The following is a 25970-nucleotide window of genomic DNA, read 5'->3' on the forward strand; positions in this document are numbered from 1 at the left end:
AATCATAACAAAAACATGCACCCATATTATGTGATCATGAACAAATCAATGCTTTAAAAGCTAACATTTTAGTATGTTACGCTGTGTCAGGCAGTTGAAGTCATAAGGAAGAGACATCGGTTGCATCAAGTAGTGGAGTTTATTGTGAGGATCTGTAGGAAATCAGGATATCTGATTGGACAGCCAGGAAGTGAAGAGACAAAGACAGTTTGGGAATTGCGAGAGGGTGCAGGATCCAGACAGCGCCAGGGATCCGGTGCCTCTCCATTCCCATCGGTAGGCATTTGTGAATCCCCCTGGTAGTGTCCTGCCATCGTCCTGACTTAGCTAATTTTCCTATTTCTGCTCTTTTCCCTTTTGGCTCCTGGTTGTTTCCAACTGTTCTGCTTTCTCGTTATGTCAACATCAAATTGTCGCAGAGCGAGGCTGAGGCAGCCTACCAGGCATGGCATTTGTGCTTGGCCACGCCATACGCCAAGGACCAGACACTAGACTGGTTGTCTGTGTGAGGCTTGCCCTGGGCCCCAGTCAGTCATTGCCAGGGCAGCAGCAAAGCCACACAGAGCCAACAGGCCATCGATGTAGGAGGAACCCGTTGGAAGGTGTTCTGAGGACTTGCCAGCACAGACGGCAATGACAGTTCAGGACGGTCTTATTTTAATAAAACAGGATGTACATTTTCTCATTAAATGAGAGAACCCCACATTTCAAAAGATCTGATCAGGCTTTGAGCCACAATGTGTTGCTGGAACAATAATTTATTTTCTCGCATTTCCTTGTCTATCATTTTCACTGTTAAAATAATTGAAGGGGAAAAATGGATAGTTTACCAAGCAAGAATTTTGTTAACCTTCCCACAGCTGAGACTCAAATGAGATTCTAATAGGAAAACAGAGGACCCTGCCAAGAAGTATTCTTTACCCATTTGTCTTTTGTCCCCAGATACATAAACGCTCTGTAAAGAAATCACCCTGACAGTGGCAAATATATCATTTTCAAATCTCGAAATAAAGGCAGTGAACTACATCTGAAAAATCAAGAAGAGTATCATATAATCACTTTGACTATTTTAAGACTAAAAGGAGGAGAGCATTGATACTTCTAGACACTTGGTAATGTAGTTCTTGATGAAGCTCTCATTGGATGGCTCCATAAAATAAAAGTGATCTCCTGGAAGCACGTGAATATCAACACTTCCACTGGTCACATCTTTCCAGGCTAAAAATAAACCAGATTATATTTAGTAGCAAATGACATCACCACCAACGAAAGACTTACTCCCAGATATTTTCTAAGAGTTGACGCCCGTGGTAGAGTTACTTCCAAGGTCTCATGTTCTTTAAGTCCTGTATTTTTAATTTCTCTAAGACCTATCAGTATATAGTTGTGTTCCCTGTGTCCTCTCATTTTACACCGATATCTCTCCACTTACGCTAAATAAAACTTGGGCCAATTTTCTGCTCATTACAGTAACTGCTAGTTGACCTGAGCTGGAAATCATGGAATAAATATCTCAATAAAATACCCAAAACTATCAAAATAATTTCACCTTCCATATCCTTTACGATATCTTCAGATCCAAGGAAACAGGTTAAGTCACAGGAAAGGAGAGCCTCAGATGGTCTATCAAAGCTGCAAACGTGAAAGAGCCAGTTAGTAATTCTGCGTGGTCAGCACCCCAGAATCTTTTCCTGTTGGTGACTTCACTTAAATGAACCGTGGTGTGTCTTCACTTCTTACTTTTTTGCTATTTCCAGCAATGCAAACATTGTTTTTTTTACCAGTGGGACTTCTATCCGTCAGAACCTGCCTGAGACTCATGGTGGTCTGGGCCATTCTCCAAGATCATCTAGCTTCTAGAACAATACAGATGGCAGCAGGATGGCCCTTGGACACCCAGTCCAACTTAGGATGAAGCTAGTTACAACCAGTGCTGTAACTGTCACTCCCCAGAAACAACTCTTTCCCAGCCCGCCATGGTCCAGCAGAGGGTGGCAGTGAATGGAACAAAAGCAGGTTCATGCAAGCTGGGCCCCTGAGCTGGTGCTACCACAGCAACCCACATTTACTGAGGTAGCTGCTGGCTGCTCTGTGGGCCACTAGGGACATGTGGATAAATAAACACAGTCCCTTTCCCCCTGCAGCGTAGAGATTGGCTGGGGAGACAGACGTTAACGAAATAATCGGAGACAGATGTAAGTGCTACCAAGTTCAGGGTGATCTGAGAACACTTGATAGGTGGGGGTGGGTTGGGTCAAGCAAGGAAATGGAGTTGGAGCTGAGATCTGAATGAATACGAAAAACTTGGCAAAGGGCAGAGAGGCAGCTAGGGAAGAGGGAATAGAATGAGCACAAACTCATGGCTGTTGTTCCGAGAGCAAAGGGAGAATTGGACCAAATTAAGGCAGAAGAGGCAGGCAAGGGCCAAGTGTAGGCCTCATAAGGGGTTTATGGTCATCCTAAGAGTGACAGGAAGCCACCAAAAAGATTTAAGGCAAGGTCTGTCATGATCAAACTTGACTTTTATCCCTCTGGGAAGTGTGGGCTCCTCTGGGGGAGGACCAATTCAGTGGCTATTTAATAGACCAGGCAAGAATTCCTGCTTCTGTCCAGAACATAGAAAACTAGGTGTGCCACTCCCAGCCTAACCATGAAAAAAAGCCCAACAGACTACAAGATCCTAGATTTTCTTGAACTCATCAGAGAGCTGAGTTTGCAAGGCAAACTAGAAACTGAATTCCAAGGAGGGACTGGCACCTATAAGGAGAGGTGGGATGTCTGGACTGGCTCACGTGGGCAAAGCACAGGAGGAAGGAGTGTCTGCTGTACATTTGAGCAAGAAGAAATTAGCTAAAATGTTAAAGTCCTGGAGACGAAGTGTGGGGTGGTGTGTCAGGTGGAATTCACACTGATTTGCAGGCTCTTTTCCATGGGCCTCCACTAGGGGTTCACCAGAAAGACTGGAAACAAGGCAGGAGGCCAGAAAGAGGCCCCTTGGCAGGGCAGGTGGGCAGCAGGAAATTGGCTGTGGCCATGAGACAGATGCTAACCCTGCCCCCTGCCCAGGCCCTTCTCTCTCACTAAGCAAAAGCCTCAAGCTGCTGGGGGAGGGGAATCAAACACTTTGACCCCCAGGGCACAGGCAAAGACCCATGGCTTCAGGGCATAGAAAGATTAACCCTCTACCCTTGGGGAAGGAGTGGGAAGTGGTCTTGGGCCCACAATCCAAGCAGAAGTATTCCACTTCTGGGGAGGGACTGGAAACTTCCACCCAAGACCAACCACAGATACAAGGAGAAGGGATGGGCATGCTGAGAAACTCCCACCCACAAGGCCCAGGTACAGAGGGCCCGCTTAAGATTGAAGTTCAAGACTGTCCAGGACATTTAAGAACTCTCCATGTTACCCCAGAGGTGAACACCACTCATCAGGTAACAAGCAACAGCTGTCTGTCAGTGGGGAGAGACATTTCTGAGGCACAGGGAAGACTGAAAAATTGAGAAAACTACTCCAGCAACCGAGTCCCCACAGTAAGCACACAGTAACACCAGAGGGCTTGGGAGCTGGTGTTGCCCTGAAGTAACCATAGTAACAACAAAATCCAAACACAGCTCAACTCCAGTCTAGATGGACTCAACTCCCCACACTGATGACCTCACAGAAGAAGAGATGTGCTCAAATCTAGATGTAAAAAATACTTCAGTTTCTGTTTTATGCATATCTGGCTTTCAATTAAAAAAAAAAATCAGACACACAAGAAAGCAAGAACTAAATAACCCATTGTCAAGAGGTAAAGCAATCAAAAGACTCAGACTCAGATAAGACCCAGATGTTGGAGCTATCAGGGACTTTAAAATACCTGTAATGAGATGTCAAAGGATTTAATGGAAAAGGTGGACAACATGCATGAACAAATGGGGATGTTCATTAGAGAGATGAAAACCATAAGAAAGGGACAAAAGGAAATTCTAGAAATAAGCAGCAACAACTATGAGGAATTCCTTTGACAGGCTCCTCAGTGGACTTGACACAACTGGGGAAAGAATCAGTGAACTTCAAGAATGGTCAACAGGAATTATCCAAACTAAATGCAAAGGAAAAAAAAGTTAAAAAAAGGAACACCAAAGAGCCATGAGACAATATCAAAGACCCTAGCGTGTGTGTGTAGTCAGGGTCCCAGAGGAGAGGAGAAATCAGCACAATAGTCCAGGCAAGAGATGAGGACAGCCTGAGTGAGTTGGGAACATCAAAGCTCTGCCACCTGTCAGAGATTTTCCTTGTGGCCCCCAGGCTCTGAGCCTTGGTAGAAGGTGATGGGAAAGAAGAGATCTGAGAGACACTCCAGAGGCCTGCTATCACTTGTGTTGGAAAAAGCTCAGAGCTATGGAGGGGTGAAGAGAGAAGAACAGACTGAGAAGGTGGAAGGAGCAGGAGCGAAGAGAGGAGAAGAATCCAGAGAGCAGGGTTTGAGCAGAATTTTTGGAATTTGGAGAGAGAAAGCTCACAGTTGTGGGTAGCTATTGTGATTTGATTCCCTGGGGAGAGAGTGAGAATCATTAAGGGTTTTATGTTCTCCAAATGGAATGTCCTTGTGAGTGATTTATCTTTTATTTCTGGATGTGGGGAGGTTTTTTTGAGAGCTGTTGAGAGTTTAGCTAAGCTACTCTAATATTGCCACCTTGGCATCCACACTGTGGCCAAGTGGCCTGCAGGGACTTGAATTGACATCAGCCTTCTCGAGAGTGCATGTCCCAGGTGACAGCCCAGAGTGACCAATAAACGGAAGTTCCTGGTATGACTCCCGCAACCGCCCTGTGATAAGCAATCTCTCCTGCCTTCCAGAACCTTCACCTTGTGTAATTCTTTGATAAGACCCCTGAAAAGCTTACCAAAATCCCACCTTTTTTGGTTTGAATTGGCCAATCCGGCCTTAGCCCAGGAACCTCAAAGCACTCCACTTGAACACTCTAATAAAGGCATGTGTGCGTCTCCTGCCTCACTCTCTGCCTGCATCCAGCCTTGACCTTCCCGCCTGGCCCATCAAGGTGCGCCATGAACCTCCTCCAGGGCCCACGAGTAATAAGCTTCTCTATTTCAATTTCTCTGTGGTCTCCTGTTGAACCCAGGCTCACGATCCGACACCCAGGGCTCTACTTAACCAGTGCTCACTCAACAAAGTCACAACAGGAGCCTTCGGTAGTGAGTTTTCTGTTGTATTTTGTTTTTAAAACTTGCTTGTTGCAAGTTTGTTTGTTCTGTGTTGAACTGTCTACTAAGCATGACCTCATTTCATCCTCACCACAACACCTGGAGGAAGTGACTTCCTCTGACCGGTGAGATGCACATTGCGAAAGAAACTCGTTCCGAATTTCATAGCTAGTCAGCCATAGGCAGAGGGTTTTGATCCTGGTAAGTGGCATGTTTAACCATTGTGCAAGACTTAATTATTAAAAACCAGCTTTGCAGATGCTATTTTATTGAAGGTCCACCCTGATTTGGATTGTTTTTTCATTTGGGGAGGGGCATGTCAGACTGCTATTTCTTTGATTCTGACCCTGAGCTAAGCCGGGAACACAGACAGCTGAGCCCTGTGAGAGCCACACATGGGCCAAGATGGTTGGGGTAGAAATGGAGACACATGCATAGATGTGGGGCCTCCAGGAGATGGATGGTGGACGTTGTGATGGATGGGAGGTGGGCAGTGAATGGAGGGACGTGTCAGAAATGAACAGGATTGTCTGTTCTCAAGGTGCTTCAAGTCTGCTCCACTTTTTGTAGCTATTTGTGCAAACTTGTAACCACAAGCACTGCCCATAGTGGCTCTATGTCCAGTTCCAGGCTTTGTGGAGGAAATAAAAGAAACACAGGCTCGAGTATCTGCCTTCTAGGAACTTACACGGAGGAGAAAAAGCCCAGGCAAAAGAGAAGGAATGCATGACAGTGGATAATGGGGACTAAGGGCCAAAGGCCGGCCCCACAATAGCACTATGGGGAAGTTAGACTAGGAAGAGCCATTTCTAGGTTAGCTTCTTGGGGAAGGCTTTACAGAAGGTTAGGACTTTAGACCTGTCAGAAGAATCAAGTGTCAGTACAGACATCTCAGGAGATAAAGGATTGGTCAGGCGCCATGGAGCTACATGAGTTCTGGGACAAAATTCACAAAGAAGCAGACAGTCCTCCTTGCCCTGGTTCACCTACACACTTACCAAGTAGGATCTCCTTCTGCTGACCCCTCTAAGAAGGTGAGAATGCTTTGGCATTAATTAATGCAACATACACGTTGAACCATCCACTCACACATACATGCGCATGCATATATATTTTTTAAAGAAAAATATACTCTATTCATCCTTTAGGGACACAATTTCTGTGCCCAGGCTCCATTCTAAGGCAGTAAAAATATCACAGGTGACCCCAAAGTAAGTGAAATCAAACTCTTAGAATGTTGTCCGCCTGTGTAAGCAGCCTCGGAGGACTCCGAATCTACATTTTCCTATAGATAATTATTTTTTCAAAAAACCCACTTGTCTCGGTTACTTACACGTAACTTCTAAAAATGCGTGCATCTGCTAGCACTTTGGTTGTATATTCTCGCAAAAGTTCCTTGTCATAAATAAAATCCTTGGGAGTGCCTCCATAGTCCTTAAGGAGGCAGGCAATTCTTTCTTCTGACAATTCGTTTTCTTCAGGAATGTGAAGCCGGGCCTTTGATTTGAAACGTTAACAGTGTAAGCCTGATATTTCATATAACACACTTACTCATAAACTGAGAGCTACCTATCTAAGGGAAAAGTCATCAAATCAAGGTTCGGGGCCGGGGCGGGGGACTTCTTTATGTGCAGGTGTCAGGGGAGACCTATTTCTTTTTGAAAGCAGGGAGATGAAACTTCACTAGTAATTCCAGCGTCATAATGCCACCAAAATGCCACTCCTGCCTTGGAGGCCCAGATCAATGAGAGCCTTTCTCTGGATGGCAAAGGGAGAGCACAAGGGCAGTGGGAACAGCAGCACCAGCTCTAAAAGCCAAGGTGGTTCCAAAATGTTGACATCACTGTCCCCTTCGGAGATTTCAAGGATTCTTCCCTGGATCTGATCCAGTTGCTTTGCTGAGAGTTGATTACGTTCCCAGCTGACTCAGGATGAAAGAAAAAGCACTTATGGTCAATACCGGCTCAGAGATGGCAGGGACATTGCAAGCACTGACCGGAAAACAGTTAAAGCTCATTTCAGAGAAAAGGAGAGACGTTGGTGTTGAAAGAGATTGGACGGTCTTTCCATGAGCCCGAAGTATCCCTGCCATCATCCCCTGCTGGGGAAAAATTCGCCAGATAGGAAAATAACTTGATTTTCTCCTCACATTTCCCTCCTCTCCATCACCCTCCCTAAGGAAAAGGAAATTACTTACATGAGGAGGCGCTACACTCGACACAAACAAATGCGCTGGCTCTAGCTTATGTTTTTCTTTTAGCTGCAGTGCAGTCATAAAAGCAATATAGGATCCCATACTAAATTTGGGAAAGAAAAACATGATAAGTGTCCAACAAAACTCATGAGAATCCATCAAAAGTCGATAACAACAAGGCACCCACAGCAATGATCATGAAATCGTCAAAAGATAAAACATTGGTTGAATAGTAACTCTAATTTATTTGTGAAAGGTATATCTTCCATGATTTATATCAGCATCAAAACTGTTTCAAAACATCTTAAGTAATTCAAAAGAAGATATGGTACTGATTTCCATAATGTGTTGACATTAATTTAAATTTCCTTTTCTCCCTTAAAGATATATGTCTCTCTGAATTGATAGTATATACCAGCAGTTCTCAAAGTATAGTCTGGAACTCCCTGGAATTCCTGAGACCTTTTCAGGTAGTCTATGAGGTTAAAGCTATTTTCAGGATAATACTAAATCATTATTTGCCTTTTTCTTTCATGAGTGCATGGTTGAGTTTTCCAGAGGCCTGTGTGACATGGGATATTGCCACAGTTTGAATGCAGAAGCAGAAATGAGAATCTGCCTGCTTTCTATTAAGCCGGACGTTAAACAGGTTTGCAAAAGTGTGAAATAATGCCACTCTTCTTTTTTTTTTGAAAATAAAGTCTTTTACATAAAAATGTATTATTTATGTCAACATATAATGGGTTTATGAATGCTATTTTAAGATAATTTAAATATCTTTAGATTTCTTAGTTTTCATTTCTAATATGGTAAATGTTGGCAAGATTTATCCCGCATAAACAAAAGCTCTTTAAGGTCCTCTATGAAAGTATTGAAGTATGGCTGGCACCAAAAAGTGTGTGAACTGCTGTAGACGTTATGTAGATATTTTGTAAACAATACTGCCATAGATGATTTTTTGTAAATATCTTAGGGGAGAAAAGAAAAGGAAACTCAGTCCTATGTTCATTGCCGATGGAGTGTAAATTGCAGGTAATTTGTAAATACATATCAAGAGCTTTAACAACGTGCATATCACTTAAATTCTGGAAATTCATCCTAAGAAATGTGTAAGTGATGTATACGAGATTGTCTACAAAAATGTTCATTAAAGTGTTTTTATAACAGAGAAAGATTGAAGTAACTCTTGTGTCCACAAAAGGAATTTGATAAAAACAAGTCATGAAGCAGTGTATTCTTACAGCAGTCAAAAATTTCCACAGAAATAGTAAGTGAAAAAAGTCAGGAAAAAATGTGAAACAGGACCTCATCATTTAAAAATAATATGGAACCACATCAAAATTTTAAAATATTATCTAGGTTAATGGATACTTTATTTTTCATTTTTTGCTTGACCATTTATGTAAATGTTAGATAATATAGTGGACAAAATTTATTGAGTCCTTACCATATACCAGGTAATTTGTGATCATTATTCATTTAATCCTCATAAGTAGGAATGATTATTATTCCAGCTTTACAGAGGAAAGAACTAATTCAGAAACCTAAGTAATTTGCCCATGGTCAAACTGAGTAAGAGGCAGTCAAAACGCCAGGCTTCATGACCTAACCTTAAAATTATACAGCCTAGCTTAAGAAACATACTATTTATGTAATTTTTTAATTTTAAAAATAAATGGGATATAAGTTGCTGCTAGAATCTTGATTTTTTACAAATCTTCAGTTTCTGCCTAAAAGGAAAAAAGGTGTAATTCCTGTACAAACTGGCCAATTATAAGAGTTGTGACTTGTCATAATTACCCAACGTGCTGGAACTATTTCCTAAAGAGAAGATGTCAAGAGGCGCCCAGGATTTACATACTCCTTAAAGATTTCAGTTAATCACCCCATCTGGCCTTTCTATCTTTGTGGTCTCTGTTGACATTTTCTTTCAAACTGACTTTCTTCTTTGAGAACAGCTATCCCCATATTTAATCAGTTACTCCTTCAAGCAGTGATGAAGAAATGTAATCAAAACGAAAGGTCTGCCTCTCACAGGACACAAAGGACAACGTTAACCATAGATGTGTCATTGAAGAGACTCCCTCAAATGTGTTTTAAAACAGATTTCAAATACCTGTGGCCAAGAAATGCAAATGGCTTATCCTGGAGGACCGGCAGCAGAGCACCAGCAATTTCATCAACGACCTCATGGATGTCACTTGCAAAAGGTTCTTCAGATCGACTTTCTCTTCCCGCAAGCCTTATGGAGTGCACTGGGGATGGCAAACCACAGTTAGCACTGGGGTGTTGTGAAAGGGCTTCTACTAACATGACGTGAACAATGTCAAAGAAATGAATAATAATGGTCAAATCCAGGGAGAGAAAAGTTTTCAAATTTGCTGGTAAAAAGAGCAATAGCGAAAAATATAGCAGACTAAATATCTGAAAAATACTCTCCAACTACAAAACACCTAGAAATACTAGATGAACCACACGTATGCATAATGGGGCTCACAATAAAGGAAAGGGAACACCCGGAAGGAAAAAAATGAAAGGGAACTGAAAATTCAAGCAGTGAGCATCTGCCAATGAGTGGCTGCTCAGACGCCCATTACCTATGTCAGGAAAATAAAACATCAGATTTCGAGGGTGGCCTAGGTGGTCAGCAGACAAGGCATTGGAGTGCCTTAAATCCACAAGAGAGGAAGTGGACCAAATAGACCAATGGAACAGAATACAGAGCCCAGAAGTAGACCACATGCATGCGGAAACTCAATTTATAGCTGAGCTGACATTTAAAATCGGTGGGTGAAATTTAGACCTCTTGATAAATGTTGCCAAGTCAATTGGCTATGCCTGTGGAATAAATAAAATTGGATACCTCGGTCACACCATGCATATGTAAAAGTCAATTCTAGCTGAAATATGACAAAATACTTAAGAACTGATAGAAGAAAACATAAGCAAATAACTTTGTGCCTTAGTGTTAGGGCATACTTTTAAAGCAAGCCATAAAAAGTACAAACTTTAGAGAAGAGTTATTGACTTGACTCTATCAAAATTTAAACCTTCTGTGAATCAAAAGACAACACATGAAAAAAGAAGAGGTGGCACAGACTGAAAAAGACATTTGCAACCCACAAAACCTACAAAACATTAGAGTCCAGAATAGAAAAAGAATTTCTACATGTCAATAAAAAGATGACAAATGGAAAAGTGGGCATAAGATACTAACAAGAAACTCAGGAAAGAAAACATATAGTAATACATATATGAAAAGATGCCCAGTCTCACTTATAATAAGGGCTATTCAATTTAAAATCAGAAGAATTTATCTTATAACTGGAATTTGTATCTTTTGACCACACTCATTTTCCCCTCCCCCTCACCTCTGTTCCCTGTTTCTATGAGTTCGGTTTTTTTTGGATTCCACACATTAGTGAGGTCGTATAGTATTTGTCTTTCTCTGCTTTATTTCTACTTAGCATAATACCCTCAAAGTCCATACATGTTGTTGGAAACGGCAGCATTTCCTTCTTTTTGTGGCTGAATAATATTCCATTGTTTACATATACACACCACATTTTCTTTATCCATTCATCCATTGATGGACTCTTAGGTTGTTTCCATATCTTGGCTGTTGTAAATAATGCTGCAATGAACATGGGAGTGCAGATATCTCTTCGAGATAGCAATTTTGTTTCCTTTGGATATATACCCATAAGTGGAATTGTTGTATCATATGATAGTTCTATTTTTAATTTTTTGAGGAACCTCCATACTGTTTTCTATAGTGGCTGCACCAATTTACATTCCCACCACAGTGCACAAAGGGGTCCTTTTTCTCCACATCCTCACCAACACTTCTTTCTTGCCTTTTGGAGAACAGACATTCTGACAGGTGTGCAGTGATGTCTTATTGGGGGTTTGATTTGCATTTCCCTGATGATCATTGATGTTGAGCATCTTTTCACGTACCTGTTGGCCATCTGTGTGTCTTCTTTGGGAATATGTCTCTTTAGATTTCTGCCCATTTTTAAATTGGATTGTTTCTTTTTTTGCTAGTGAGTTGTATAAGTTCTTTATTTATTTAGGTATTAACCCCTTATCAGATATATGATTGGCAAATTTTTTTTCCCATTCCATGCCTAGCTTTTTCATTTTGATGATGGTTTCCTTTGCTGTGCAGAAGCTTTTTAATTTGATGTAGTCCCATTGTTTTATGTTTGGTTTTGGTGTCAGTTTAAAAACAATCATTGCCAAGACCAATGTCCATGGGCTTACTGCCTATGTTTTCTTGTAGGAGTTTTATGGTTTCAGGTCTTACATTCAAGTCTTCAAACCATTTTGAGTTGATTTTTGTCTATGGTATAAAATAGTGGTCTAGTTTCATTCTTATGCACGTGGCTGTCCAATTTTCCCAACACCATATATTGAAGAGACTGTCCTTTCCCCATTGTATATTCTTGGCTCCTTTGTCATAAATTAATTAGCCGTAAATGAGTGAGTTTATTTCTAGGCTTTCTATTCTGTTCCATTGATCTATGACTGATTTTATGCCAGTACCATACTGTTTTGATTACTATGAATAAGTTCTGGGGATCTAATCTACAGCAAGATGACCATAGTTAACAGTGCTGTGTTCTCTATTTGAAAGTTGCTAAGAGAGTAAATCTTAAAAGTTATCACAGGAAAAATTTTTTTAACTATATGAGGTGATGGGTGTTATCTAAACTTATCATGGTGATCATTTCACGATATGTCCATAAATGATTATGTTGTTCACCTTAAACTTATACAATGTCACATGTTAATTACTCTCAATAAAACTGGGGAAAAAACAAAATCAGAATAATTTCGTGCATAGATTGGCAAATCATCAAAAACTTTAGCAAAAACAATATTGTCAAGGATGTAGAGCAATAAGAATTTTCATATACTGCTTTGGCAGTGTAAATCATTGCCATTTTTTTTGAGAACAATTTGTCAAGATTTCCTATAGTTGAAGACATTCATACTCCACCACTCAGAAATTCCACTCCTATATGTAGATTCTCATACCCATGCATGTAAGAACACATACATAAGACTGCCCATAGAAGCATTGTTAATAAAAGCAAAACAATGAAAAAGACCTTAATGCCTATAAAGAGAAGAACATAAATTGTGTTATAGGCACACAACTACTATATAACAGTTAAAAGTCAGTGAAGTAGGGTTACACATATCCACAGGATGAACGTCAAAAAATAGAGGAGAAAAAAGCAACTTTCAGAGGAATGTTTACAATATGATACATTTATATAAAGTTAGAAATACGTGAAATGATACTATATCTTGCTTCTATTTGAGGAGGCCAAGAGAGAAGAGAGTGGATACAGTTGGGGAAGGGTACATGGAGACTTCAATTGTAATGTTTTATTCTTTTAGGAGAGCAGCAAGTGTGGTTACGTGTGTGGTTTTATTCTTTATACATTTTTATATATCAACGATTTAAAAATTTGTTTAAAGGAGCAGCCTTTAATTGTCTATATTGGACTGTCAGCTGTTCATTAAAAACCTCGTATGAAAATAGTTCCAGGAATTTCTAAAACTATATTGAAATGTTAATACCAGGACTCTCTTCTTCTAATGAATGGATTTTTTTGAGACCTCGTGTCAGAGTCCTGGTGAAAGTGGAAAGGGAAATAAAGGGGCTTGGAAGGCCTGAGGGGAACAGAGAGGTAGTGTTGGGAAGGGAGCATTTCCTGGGGAGAAGGGCACATTGGAAATGGGCAATGTCTCTTGGAGGCCTGAGGGCAAAAATGCTGGTGTTTTTCCAGGGCTTTTTTGGGGTTACTGTTTGTTTGTTTTGCCACTAAAAACAATACTGTAATGTGAAGAGCCCTGTTCATCCACGTTCACGTACTTTGGGGAATATAGCTGTAGGTGAAATGCCTAGAACTGAGGTTCAAAAAGACCGAACAGGAAGGCTGTTGGCTCCTGGGAAATGGAGACTGTTGGAGCTGAAGAGAGCTTGGGAAACAGGCACAGGCCAGGCATCTCACTCTACAACTGAGAAAACTCTCGTTATGTAAGACTGCGAGTCAACACGGAATTTTATGAGATTTCCTATTTGACCTACTTCCCTATTTAATTTAAGGTCGTCCATCTAACCTGCCAAACTTAAACAAAGAAAGGCAGGTGACCCTGTATCGTATAAATCATCTAATAGAAGGGAAGGAAATGGGATTAGAAAGGATAAGAATGCCAAATGGTTTTTCTCTTAAAAATATCTGAAATAGAACTTCAAATAATTTATGCAGCTACTCCCTCCTCAGGGAGATGGAGGATAGTGCCCTATCCCTTGAGTGATTTTCTTCTAAGGAGTAGGGTATGAAAAGGGACGAAAAGTAACTTTACAGTGGAGAAACCTGCAAACACGACCTCAGCCAGAAGATGAAGGAAAGTCTGAGAAACCACCGCAGACTTAGAAGGCTAAGGAGATAGGCCCACTAAGTAATGTGGTATCCTGGATGGGCAGAAAAAGGACATTAGGGAAAAAACGAGTGAAATCTGGAAAAACTGTGGAGTTTAGTTAATAGTCACGTGGCAGTGTTGGTTCCTTATTTGTGACAAATGTCCTGTGCTCATGTAAGACGTTAATAATTGGGGAAACTTGGTGAGGGGTATATAAGAACTGTACTATTTTTAACTTTTCTATAAATCTAAAACTATTTTTTTAAAGCTGTATTTAAAATAAAAATTTAATGGAGACCTTATCCTATCAAAAGTTAAAAAAAAATCAGAAGCAAATATATCAAAGTGGTAATACTGGAAAGGCAAATGGTTAGGACACTATGGTTTGTTAACTTACTCTGTTTAACCAGCTTTAATACTTCCGGTGACTAAGCAGTATCTTGCAGCAGACCAACTCTCTCATTGAACGAACAGATAAACTGAATAAAATACACACACACACACACACACACACAATCTGTTTGAAGCCCTGAGCTGCTGAGGCAACTAGGATTTGCCTGGAGAGACGAGAACTCTAGAAAAGTGAACTGAAATTCTTCCAGCCTCTTTTCCACTATGGAGATGTGTCAATTATTTGGCACAGATCAAGAGTTCGAGACCCGAGGCTGAGGGCTACTTCTAAGAGGCCCGGAACCCAGCAGAGCTTTTTTGAATTCCCACGGGGCTACCGAGATAAGAATTGTAACACAGCGCTGCAAAGGCAGCCAGAAATTAAGAAGCTACGGTCTCTTGAGACAAGAAGCACAGTGCTTTCTTCTGCAAGGCATCTGACTTATTCTTAAACTATTCATATCAAGAGATTAAGGAGGGGCCGCCCTGTGGCTGAGTGGTTAAGTTCCCACGCTCTGCTTCTGCAGCCCAGGGTGTTGCCGCTTCAGATCCTGGGCGCAGACATGGCACTGCTCATCAGGCCATGCTGAGGCAGTGTCCCACATGCCACAACCAGAAGGACCTACAACTAAAATATACAACTATGTACTGGGGAGCTTTGGGGAGAAGAAGAAGAAGAAAAAGAAAGAAGATTGGCAACAGATGTTAGCTCAGGTGACAATCTTTAAAAAAAAAAAGAGAGAGATTAAGGAAATAGAAACAGAAAATTACTAAGAAGAAGAATGGTGTTTAGTTTCACAAGGCTGTGAGAGAAATGTCAAGTTTATAATTTGCCAACAAGAAAGATCCTAGGAAAGACAGGGTAATAGATTCAAACAGAAGCACAGAGAGAAAAGGCGCTTAAAAAATTGAACAAAGTTACATTGATCTGTTGGACAATATCAAGTGGAATAACAAATATTTAATAAGGATCCAGGAAACAGAGAAAGGGGAGATGCAGAAAGACATTTTTGAAGATACAATGGCTGAAAAATTTCCAAATTTAATAACAGTTGTAAATCCACAGATTCAGAAAACTCAATGAATCCCAAGCATGATAAGCACACCAAAGCACATCATAATTTATAAAAGTGCTAAAGAGACAGCCTTAAAATCAGCTAGAGTAAAAAAAGACAATTGCATATATAGTTAATAAATATTGTTCACTTCTCATAGAATGCAGGTCAGAAGACAATGGAATGTCACCTTTAGAATGATGAAGGAAAAAAATTTCAACCTAGAATTGTAGACCCATATAAATCTTTCAAAAGTGAAAGCAAAATAAAGACAATTTCAGTCTTCTTTGAGAATTTGTTGCCAGCAGACATGTGCTATAAAAATGTTTCCTTCAGGCTGAAGGAAAATGATTCCAGATAGAAACTCAGACTATGCAAAGAAAGAAAGTGCTAAAAATGATAGAAATGTGGGTAAATATAAAAGATGCTTTTCTCATTCTCTAATTTTTAAAATGTAACTATTCAAAGCAAGAATAATAAAAATTTATTGTAGATTAACAACAGCAAAAGGACAGGAGGGGAATGGGAGTATGCTGTTGTATGGTTCTTAAATTTTACATGAAATAGAACAGCATGTTAAAAGCTTCATAAACTGTGATCAAGGGGGATTTATCCTGGGATGCAATGATGGTTCATCATATACAAATGAGTAAATTTGATACACCACATTCACAGAATGAAGGATAAAAATCATGTGATCATCTCAAGAGATGTTTAAATAACATTTGACAGCCTTTCATGATGGAGACTCTCAACAAATTAGGTATAGAAGGAGTGTTCCTCAACATAATAAAGGCCACCTATGACAAGCTGCCAGCTAACATCAAGCTCAATGGTGAAAAGCTGAATGCGTTTTCTCTGAGATCAGGAACAAAATGAGGATGCTCACTCTCGCCACTTCTTTTCAACATGGTACTGAAGTCCTAACCAGAGCAATGAGGCAGGAAAATGAAATAAGAGGCATTGAACTTGGAAAGGAAGAAGTAAAGTTGTCTCTTTTGCAGATGACATGGTCTTATATGTAGAAAACCCTAAAGAATCCACCCCAAAACTGTTAGAAATAATAACTGAATTCAGTCAAGTTGCAGGACACAAAATCAACATCCAAAAATCAGTTGCATTTCTTTTTTTTTTTTTTTTTTGCTGAGGAAGATTTGCCCTGTGCTAACATCTGTTGCTAATCTTCCTCCATTTTTTTGCATGTGGGTTGCTGCCACAGCATGGCAGATGAGTGGTGTAGGTCCACACCTGGGATCCAAACCTGCGAATCTGGGCCGCCAAAGCGGAATGCACCAAACTTAACCACTACACCACCAGGCTGGCCCCTCATTTGCATTTCTGTACGCTAACAACATACTGTCTGAAAAAGAAATAAAGAAAACAATCCCATTTGCAATAGCATCAAAAACAATAAAATGCTTAGGAATAAATTTAACTGAGAATAACATTTGAAGATGGACTATAAGTTAAAGATCAGTATGATAAATCCCAGAACGACCACTAAAACAGTAAAACAAAAATATATGGCTAATAAGGCAATAGTGGAGATACACAGAATATTTTTTTAAATACTCCATTAATTCGAAATTAAAGGAGAAAACAGGCAAAATGCAACAAATCACAGATGGGACAAATAGAAAACCATTGCAAGATAGCAGATTCAGTTCAACCAATATTTACATTAAAAACAAGTTGTAGGGTTCGAATGCCATCTCCTAAAAAGTCCTTCAAGCTCTAATAGTAACAAAATAAAAGCAACAGAATTTCTTACTTGAGAAATATAAAAATCACCTTATTGAAGACCAATCTTGAATGCCTATTATTATTAATTATCTACCAATAAGGGAAATCTTTACTGTGCTTCAAATTCCTATATGTGCAGATCATCTGATCTTATAAATTGCTTAGATGGTGATGAAAATTAACATACCTTCCAGTGAATTATGAATCTTTTGTCCCCACTTGGCAAAATAGTTGGAACCACCTCCTGCCCAGGGAAAACAAATCAGCCTAAAAATTGCACCAGGGTTTTGGTATAAGCAGTTCACAACTTTTGCATTCCTAGGGAGAAAATTCAAATATATTTAACATTACATACATCAATTAACCTGGACAAACTGAATTAGGTGTATTTTAATGGAAATCTGTGTTAATTATAAGGAGGATATGTTCAAATATAAAGTGATTGCCAATTTTTCCAATAAGAAAGGCCCAAAAAGGCTGTTATGGGTTTTTGTGTGTGTATGTGAGGAAGATTGTCCCTGAGCTAACATCTGTGCCAGTCTTCCTCTGTTTTATGTGGGATGCCGCCACAGCATGGCTTGACGAGTGATGCTAGGTCCGTGCCTGGGATCCAGGCCTGTGAACCCCAGGCTGCCAAAGTGGATCACGCGAACTTAACCACTACTCCACTGGGCCAGCCCCCAGAGTCATTTTTTTAGAAGTGCAAAAATCTTCACTAGAGACTACCACAGTATGGTGAAAACTGCATAGCAAATGAGTGACTTTTCTGAACCTCTTTTTTTTTAGTCTATTGAAGAGTCTAGAAAACTTATTTGAATTCAACATTTCTTTAAAGCAGTTCCATATTTTAAAAGTCAAGAATCCCTACTTCAATCTATTTTAAATTATTTGCATTCTAATTCGCAAAAAAATGTGTTAGAACAAGAGTGGGTTTTGCAGTTCCTGAATCCTGTGTAATTTGTGGGAGTGGGGAAGTTCTTTAAGAAAAATAATAAGAAGTTATGAATACAAAATTCGGTGCGGAAACTTTGATCATTAGTTTCAAGATACAAACCATCTACTTCCAGTGAGGATGGAGGTAGGAACTGCCTTTCACTTATTTAGAGCAATGTCAGTCTCGGTGGGTCCTTGGAACCCACACTGATGGGAGGCCTACACTGCACGTGAACCCATGGCGAAGATCCCATGAGAAGGGAGAGCCTGGGAGGGTAGTGCCCATTGCGGCTGAGCAGAACTGCTCTCACTCTTGGGTTCTTGCCTATCTCCCCATCCATCCAACTTCTTCTCTCAGCCTAGAGAAGGAATCAAAGACCAATTCAGAACTGACCTTGCCGAGTGCAGCCAATCCTCCAGGCAGAAGCCTTCCAGTTGAACTTGCCCTCTCTTTCTCTCCCCCCTCTTCATTTTTGAGTTACATAATAGAATTCTAAAACTTTAGAGTTGAGAGGGATCAGAGAGAAATCATTTAATCCACTATTAGAACCTAGTGACTCTGACTGTGGAGACAGAGACCTAATCCCGTCTGATCCAAATCGTGGCTACACCCCTGTTGATATGACATTAGGCAAATGACTCGAGGACTTTAGTCTCAATGTCTTCATCTGTAACATAATAAAGTCTTGCCTACACTTTGATTAAATGTGTTAAAAATGCTTTGCATGGTTTTAGGCACACACTCAACAAAAATAAATGTTACCTATTATTGCTTATTTGACAGTTGAAGAAACTGAGACTCTGAGATGGTAAGTCACTTGCGCAAGGTCACTGAGACAGTTAGTGACAAATCAGGAATTAGAACACAAATCCTAAAAGCTGCTTTCTGACTGAACCCTTTCCTCATATTCTCAGCATCAATATACAAGTGGACCACTAAGCAGCAGGGAGTGGAGAGCAGACCTGGGAAGCTGTGGGTTTGAGAGGCAGGGACAAGAACTTCTTTTCCCTATTGGTGCTTAAATTGAACCTCTCCTTCACCTCTCCTAATCCACACGAGTGCTTCAGCCAAGTCATGGATTTACAATTTCACTTTAAAGTCACCACCAAATCAGTGGCATTTTACATACTGAGTGGTTAGTGCCATTTACAACACCTTGCACCAGGGGCAATCGCCACCCAATGAGGCTTCTGTGAGAAGCCCCTTTCAATCTGACAAAGCAACCTCCAGAGGCAGAGTAGTGGGACATGAGGGGTGGAGGAAGAACCAGGTTGCACACAGAATGACGTACCTGGCCATCCCAGCTTTGTCTTTTCTCTCCATGCTGTGAGAAGATGGTGCGAAGTTGCTGGTCACAGCAACTTGTTGGCCAATGCCGAATTCAGTACCTCTTTGGGTATAAAACCTCTGATCAGCCTTGTGCACACACAGCAGTGACCAGATTTCTTTTTACTGCTCCAACTCCTGTTAAAAAAAAAAAAAGAAGAGGAAGAAATAGATTAGAAGCAACATAAATGATGCAGTCCAAGAATAAGGAGTCGCCTGCCTCAGTTCATATTCAGTGACCAGTAAGTACTTCCATGAGCCAAACTTCCAGCTAATCTACAGAAAGACAAAGACGCCACATTTCTAAACAATAGCAACTGAACAATCCTGCAGGCAAACACTCAATATGCATGCAGAAAACTCTCAATACCTACTAGAAAATTGGGGTAAGAGGAGATGTCTGTTTTTAAAATGTGAATGTCTTGGTTTTCTAGATATTTATAAAGTTGTTCTCCCTTAAATCTTAAGGAAGAGTTAGAGTGTCTAAAAAAGACTTCACTACTGTGCCAAACTTCCAGCTTTGCAAGTTGCAAATATTCAGAAAAGAGAAGAAAAACAATGACCAGAAGTTCTGTCCTTTCTAGAGGCTTTGATCTCTTTACTTCCTGGGAGTTCCTTGAAGCCCAAGCAGTAATCACGTCAAAACCCCAGTCTACTCAGCTGTGAATCCCAGAAGGGCTCCTAGGAGCCCAGGCCGATCCCTCCACCTACGGTGCAGTGCAAGGCCCTTGGAGGAACAGAAAGACTTGTTTAAATAGAGCAGGAAGGTTCACTGAGGTGTCAGATCCTTTTGTCTCTCAGAGCCTTTTCTAAGAAATAATGGATCAGAGCCATCGTAAACCCTCAGAAGAACCACCTGGAAAGTACGTTAGGCGTTCTCGGACTTCTGTGGGAGTCTGTCCGTCTTAGGTAATGACATAAGGTGCCCTAAAAGATGACTCTTCTACCCAGGAAAATAGGCAGGTCATAGGCGGGAAACGTATTTTCAGTGCTTACAACTGAAGGCCGTTATTGAGTGCTGCAAAGCTTCAATAAAATTAGGCTAATTCCTCCAGCTCTTTCTAATTGAAATAGCTAAAACCCTTCTTTCTGATGTCATTTTATTTTTGACTTGGCACATCTTGGGATCAGTTATACTTGGGAGAAGTAAACATTTATTCAATTTATTCAAATATATTTATTCAGATTTATTTCCTGAAGGCCCATGATCAAGGTCTCAGGTAATATCTCAACATTAGAGTTATCCCAGGTAAAAACTGTAATGATTCCGCCCTCAAGAGAAAACCACTAGAAGCATCTATTTGACTGGAGACCCAGAGGAGATAAGAGAGGGAATCAGGTAGAAGGAATATTCACAAGGTAATGGCTTAGAGTTTTCTAGAAATGATGCATGACACTAGTCCAAAGATAAAAGATGCCCAGCAAATGCCAAGCAGAATAGATTAAAAAGAAAGCAAGCTACCATATGGGTGCATTATAATGAAACTGTAAAACAAAGAAATAAATATAAAAGACAAATATTAAAAGCAGCCAGGACGGTGAGGAAATGGGGATGAATTATTATCTTATTATCTTGGAAGGAACTGCGGTTAGATTGACGGAAAGCTAGAAGAGAGTATGATGATATCTTCAAGTGCCAAAAGAAAAATTGCCAAATTAGAATTCGCGAAACAGCTTTTAAGAAACGGGGTAAAATAAAGACATTTCAGACAAGTAGAAACTAAGTTTGTCATCAGAAGACACTCTCTAAATGAAATTTTAAGGGAAATACTTTCAGCAGAAAGTAAATGACTGCAGATGGAAGATCTGAGATCCAAGAAGGGATGAAAAACAAAGACGGTGATAAATGTGAGCAAATATAAATAAACATTGATTACATAAAATAGTAATTGTAATGTCTAGGGGGCCCTAAAATATATATGGAATTAAAATGCCAGACAAAAATAAGGTGTAAGTCAGGAGCATGTACAAGAAGGTCCTTATACTATCTTTGAGGTTTCATTAAATTTGGACTTTAAGAAATACGCAAGTTTTAATTTGTAAAGCAAGTCCTTAAAAGAACAGAACAACATACCATAAGTCACCCATCCTGGAAGAGAGGAATGTTTAGTCAGTCACAAAGAAAAGAGAGAAAAGTAAAGAAAAAGGTAAAACAGAGAGAATACGCAATACAAGATGGCAGACTTAAATACCAAAGATAGTGGTGTTGTTTTATATTACATATCAATGGGCTAAATTCTCTATGTACAAAGCAAAATCATCAGATTGGATTAAAAAATAATCCAGCTATATGCTGTGCATATGAGATGTACCTAAGAAGATATTACTCTTAGTATTTTAAAATGATTTCAAATGTCAAATACTTACTGCCAGGTCCTAGAGTTGGCACTGAGGAAACAATCTCGGAAAGACGACTAGCTACCTGCCAGGCAAAGGGAAATAGACGAGGAGAATAGAGTGACTTGAGAACAAGGCAGAGAGAACAGCGTGTGCCCAGCGGAGAGATGGGATGTGGTCAACTGGGAAACAAAGGAAGTTAAATATGGCTGGAAGGCGGAGCATGGGGAGCAGGTGGGAAGAGAAAAAGCCAGGAGGTAAGTAGGGTGATGACCTTGTAAGCAAGCCATGTGAGGGATTTTGGACTTGATCTTAAGAACAGTGAGATCCATTGAAAGGTACAATGACCAGAATTGCCTTTCGGAATGATGGCTCTGGCTACAAGGTAGTGACAAAGAGAAAATTAGGAGGTGATTGTAATCATCTAACAGAGAAAGGATGGTGACCTGGCCTAATCATAATATCAGCGAACACTTCCAGAAGACTTACTAAGGGCCAGTCATTGTTCTATGTTTTAATAGGTATTAAGTCTTTTAATTTTCACAATTATGTAGGTGCTCTTCATAAAAACCATGAAGGTATTATTATCATCTGCATTTTGAAGATGAAAAAACTAAGGCACAGAGAGGTTAACTGACTGACTAAAAGGCACGTGTTGGAAGGGAGCAGACCCAAGCAGTCTGGCTCCAGAAGCTGCGCTCTTAAACCCTAATGCATCCCCTCATTGTGCTAAGGGGCTGGATTCCACGGCTACAGACCCTGGAGTCAATAGGAATTGGCGATTTACTAGATATGGGGAGTGTGGCGGGGGAGGAATCAGGATGACGCCCAGCTTTCTCGCTTGGGCACCTGGGTGCATGACGATGTCATTTACTCAAATGAAACGCAAGAGGAGTGCATTTGGGGGGCAGGTGATGTGTTTAGATTGAATTGTTAAGTTTGAGGTACCTGTGAGGCCTCCGAGGGAAGATTTTCAGAAAGTATTTGGGCATTGGGATCTGGATCTCAGGAGAGTGTCTGGGAGTAGGCTTGGTGGGTGTCTGCACTGAGGGGAAGTTGAAGCTGAGGGATGGAATGAGAAGAGCTGGGAGAGAACGGAGAGCAGTGTTCTTAACTGGGAGTGGAGCCAGAGAAGGAGGCCAGAGACTCCTCCAAAACTCATTTCCTAGAAGAAATGCCCATGCCTATTTGTTGTATTAGTGCCCAGTGCCATTTCAGGGAGTGGGGGTTATGGACATCCCCTCCCCCAACCTGTGGACTCACTGAGAGCTGGGGGTTTTCAAGTTAAGAGTGACAAGAGGGGCTGGCCTGGTGGGGTAGTGGTTAAGTTTGGCACACTCCACTTTGGAGGCCCAGGGTTGGGAGTTCAGATCCTGAGCAGGGACCTACACCACTCGTCAGCCATGCTGTTGTGGTGACCCGCATAAAAAATAGAGGAAGATGGGCCCAGATGTTAGCTCAGGGCTAATCTTCCTCACCAAAAAAAAAAAAAAAAACAGTGACAAGAAAATGGGCTAAGACAGAGCCCTGAGATTTAAGGGCAGGCAGAGAAAGAGAAGCTGCCAAGGAAGCTTGGGTGAGGAGGCCAGGAAAGTAGAAGGCCAAAGCAAGGGGGCCCCTCAGGTAGGGGCCGCTTTGCAGCAGCATGTGCCCCATGTACTGGACAGCAAGTAGAAACGCAAGCGCAGTAGGAAGGTGCTGGATGAGTGACTCCAAAGTCAGCTACAGATGCCACTTTATGGGGAGATTTTAAAATCTCTAGCTTCTCTATGAGCAGCTATTCCTTAATCAAAATGCTGGCAATTTTTTGAAAGAGTTGAGTGGTAATGTTACAGACGCCTGGAACGATTGGCTAACGCTCTCAGAACCTACGCTTCATCACTCTCTGCTTGTACCCTCCTATTGACTCTGACCACATCTTAACCTTTCTCTCCAACACCACTCAGGTTGCCCAAGACTTGCACTTGTCTGCAGATGGCCCTGAGGGCTGGGGGAAGGCACTTCCTGATCCATTCTGGCTGCGTCCCTGGCCCCTAGCTCTTTGCCTTGGCAGTACAGAGAGAGCACTCAGAAGTCTTTCCCTTGGCTGAAGTCGCTGCCAAACCTACAGAGGAAAGAGCAGTGCTTACAGCAGTGAAGAGCAGAGCCGGCGTCCGTGAAGATGAGGTCACTTCAGATTAATGACTCCCAGATGTAGACAGTTCAGGCCAAGGAATTTACAGGGATGTGGGATTTTGCACACCATCCCTTTGCCCCACACAGACCCTCCTCTGCCTGTGGACAGCGCAGTAGAAGTAGAGGTCAACAGGCTGTCAGATAAGCCTGCGTACACACCCTACCCAAACAGGTCCATTGACAGCGAGTAACATATAGCTCTTGCTATTAATAATTCTTAGGAGATTTGAGATCCCAGTAATGTGACTTCAAAGTACTCTTATCAGACTCTGGACCAGAGCCTCTTGAAAGATTCACCAGCAGCGTTCCTTAGCAGACTTCTCATGAAAGGCAGACACTACTGCAGTGTGTGGAAAGAGTCCGCGCTAACTTCTAGAAACTCAGCCACGGTGTGGCCCTGGGCAAACCACACACCTCCGTGGGCCTGCATTTCCTTAACTGCCTCGTAGGTTTGGGGTGAGATCAGTGGAGAATGTCTGTGAACAGCCCTTGGGTTCGCAACTTTGCAAGTTGGAAAATGGTATGCTACGTGCCTGTACTTGGCTTCCTCTTCTCGGGGTACGTTTCTACCCCCATACTTCCTCCTGGGGTCCCAATGCAGTGCTGCAAAAAGAAAGTAGGAGATGCTTGACGGGGAGAAAAACTGGGGCACAGAAGATGGGGGTGCTTGCACCATTCCCAGGATTTGGAATGTCACTGCTCTAACTGCCCGTACTTTCTCTGGTCTGTAGCTTCCTTTTCTCTAATTTTGCTTCTTTGTGCTCGTAGAAAGCCCTTCTCCCTCCCCTGCTGCCTCCTCTCCTTGCTCCCACTCAACTCCTACTTCTAGAAAGTTCAGTGAATGACCCCAGCTTTTTTAAAAAAAATATTTTATTTATTTATTTATTTTTTTTGAGGAAGATTAGCCCTGAGCTAACTGCTGCCAATCCTCCCCTTTTTTGCTGAGGAAGACTGGCCCTGAGCTCACATCCGTGCCCATCTTCCTCTACTTTATATGTGGGACACCTACCACAGCATGGCATGCCGAGCAGTGCCATGTCTGCACCCAGGATCCAAACTGGCAAACCCCGGGCCACCAAATCGGAATGTGTGAACTTAACTGCTGCGCCACCGGGCCAGCCCAACCCCAGCTTTTTAACAGTGCTTCCCATTAGAAAACTGACCCTATAGTCTGAGATACTCTCTGATTTCAGCAAAGGTCACAATGGTGCCCAGTGCAAGCTCCCAAGATGATGACTCATTAGTCCATCATGGAACACACCTGCAAGACAAAAATGGCAGGGCCACAGGTTACTTCCAACCTCTAGAAGCTCTGGGATGGGCTAGTCTACCTTCACCACCATTACAGCACAGTATGGCCTCACCCTTGCCCCATCACTGCATTTCCCTTTGGAGTTTCTTGGTGTCCTTTCTTGCCTGTCAAAGAAGTTCTAATAATGTTGAACTTCAAAAAGATGGAGGCTGCCCTCTCCTTCTAGGAGGTTTCTTGGACCCTATAAAAATGTCTCCACTTCTTTCTCTACTAGCAGTGACACAAAGTAAGGATTATCGGGAGAGCAGCTTGCCTTAAGTTAGAAAAGGATTATTCCTTCCTTAGGGCCATGGGTGTCTATCTGTCTCTGACTTAACTAAGAGGTAGGGGCCATTCTAGTGCTTTCTCAAACAGCCAGCAGGCTCCTATTTCCCAGGAGCTTTTCCTAAAGGTCTACCTTACCGGTCTCTTCTCTCTCTCTCCCCTCTCCTTTCCTCCCTTCCCGCCTCTCCTTCCTCTCCTCCTCCTCCTTGCTCTCCTCTCTTCCTTCTTCCCTCTCTACCTCTTTCTAAGTATATATATGCTAATAATGTTAATGAAAGGAATCAGTCGTGCTTATATGCCTAGATTTTAAGTCATGAAAGAATTTGATCTTTATAGTCACTCATCTTGATTAAATACATCCAGAAACCTGAATTTATGAACCTTAAAAATTAAGGAGCCACTGATTTCTAACAGTTATTCCTGCTAAATATAAAATCCACGGTCAGTCAAATTGCTCACTGAGTCCTACACTTTTCTTCCTTGATAGATATCAGAATGAAGGAAGCTGCTTTTCGCAAGAGGTAGAAATACAGGACCAGATTCGGTTACCACTTCTCTGAATTGAAGAATATGTTGACTTTCACGCCTTCT

At 41.3% G+C, this 25970-nt stretch overlaps 1 protein-coding gene across 1 annotated transcript; it reads right to left on the minus strand.

Moving 5' to 3' along the window:
- Positions 1 to 126: 126 nt before the first annotated feature.
- OLAH (oleoyl-ACP hydrolase) lies at positions 127 to 24379 on the minus strand. The gene is made up of 8 exons (XM_070501016.1): positions 24343 to 24379; positions 22577 to 22712; positions 17219 to 17349; positions 9519 to 9657; positions 7406 to 7505; positions 6542 to 6705; positions 1550 to 1632; positions 127 to 1218 (listed from the first exon to the last, which is right to left on the minus strand). The coding sequence occupies exons 1-8, from the start codon at positions 24377 to 24379 to the stop codon at positions 1076 to 1078; spliced, it is 933 nt and encodes a 310-aa protein (XP_070357117.1). The 3' UTR covers positions 127 to 1075.
- Between the last annotated feature and the right edge of the window lie 1591 nt (positions 24380 to 25970).

Source organism: Equus asinus, chromosome 29 (genome assembly GCF_041296235.1).
Source record: "Equus asinus isolate D_3611 breed Donkey chromosome 29, EquAss-T2T_v2, whole genome shotgun sequence".
Taxonomy (NCBI): domain Eukaryota; kingdom Metazoa; phylum Chordata; class Mammalia; order Perissodactyla; family Equidae; genus Equus; species Equus asinus.

Bases quoted from the DNA above. Each gene is read 5' to 3' on its own strand.
- OLAH (XM_070501016.1), bottom strand. From the start codon at position 24,379: ATGGGGGTAGAAACGTACCCCGAGAAGAGGAAGCCAA. The intron at 1,633-6,541 runs GTAAGTAACCGA...TCACGTTTGCAG, and splicing joins CGCATTTTTAGAAGTTACGT to CTTTGATAGACCATCTGAGG. The intron at 1,219-1,549 runs GTGAAATTATTT...GTTTATTTTTAG, and splicing joins TATCGTAAAGGATATGGAAG to CCTGGAAAGATGTGACCAGT.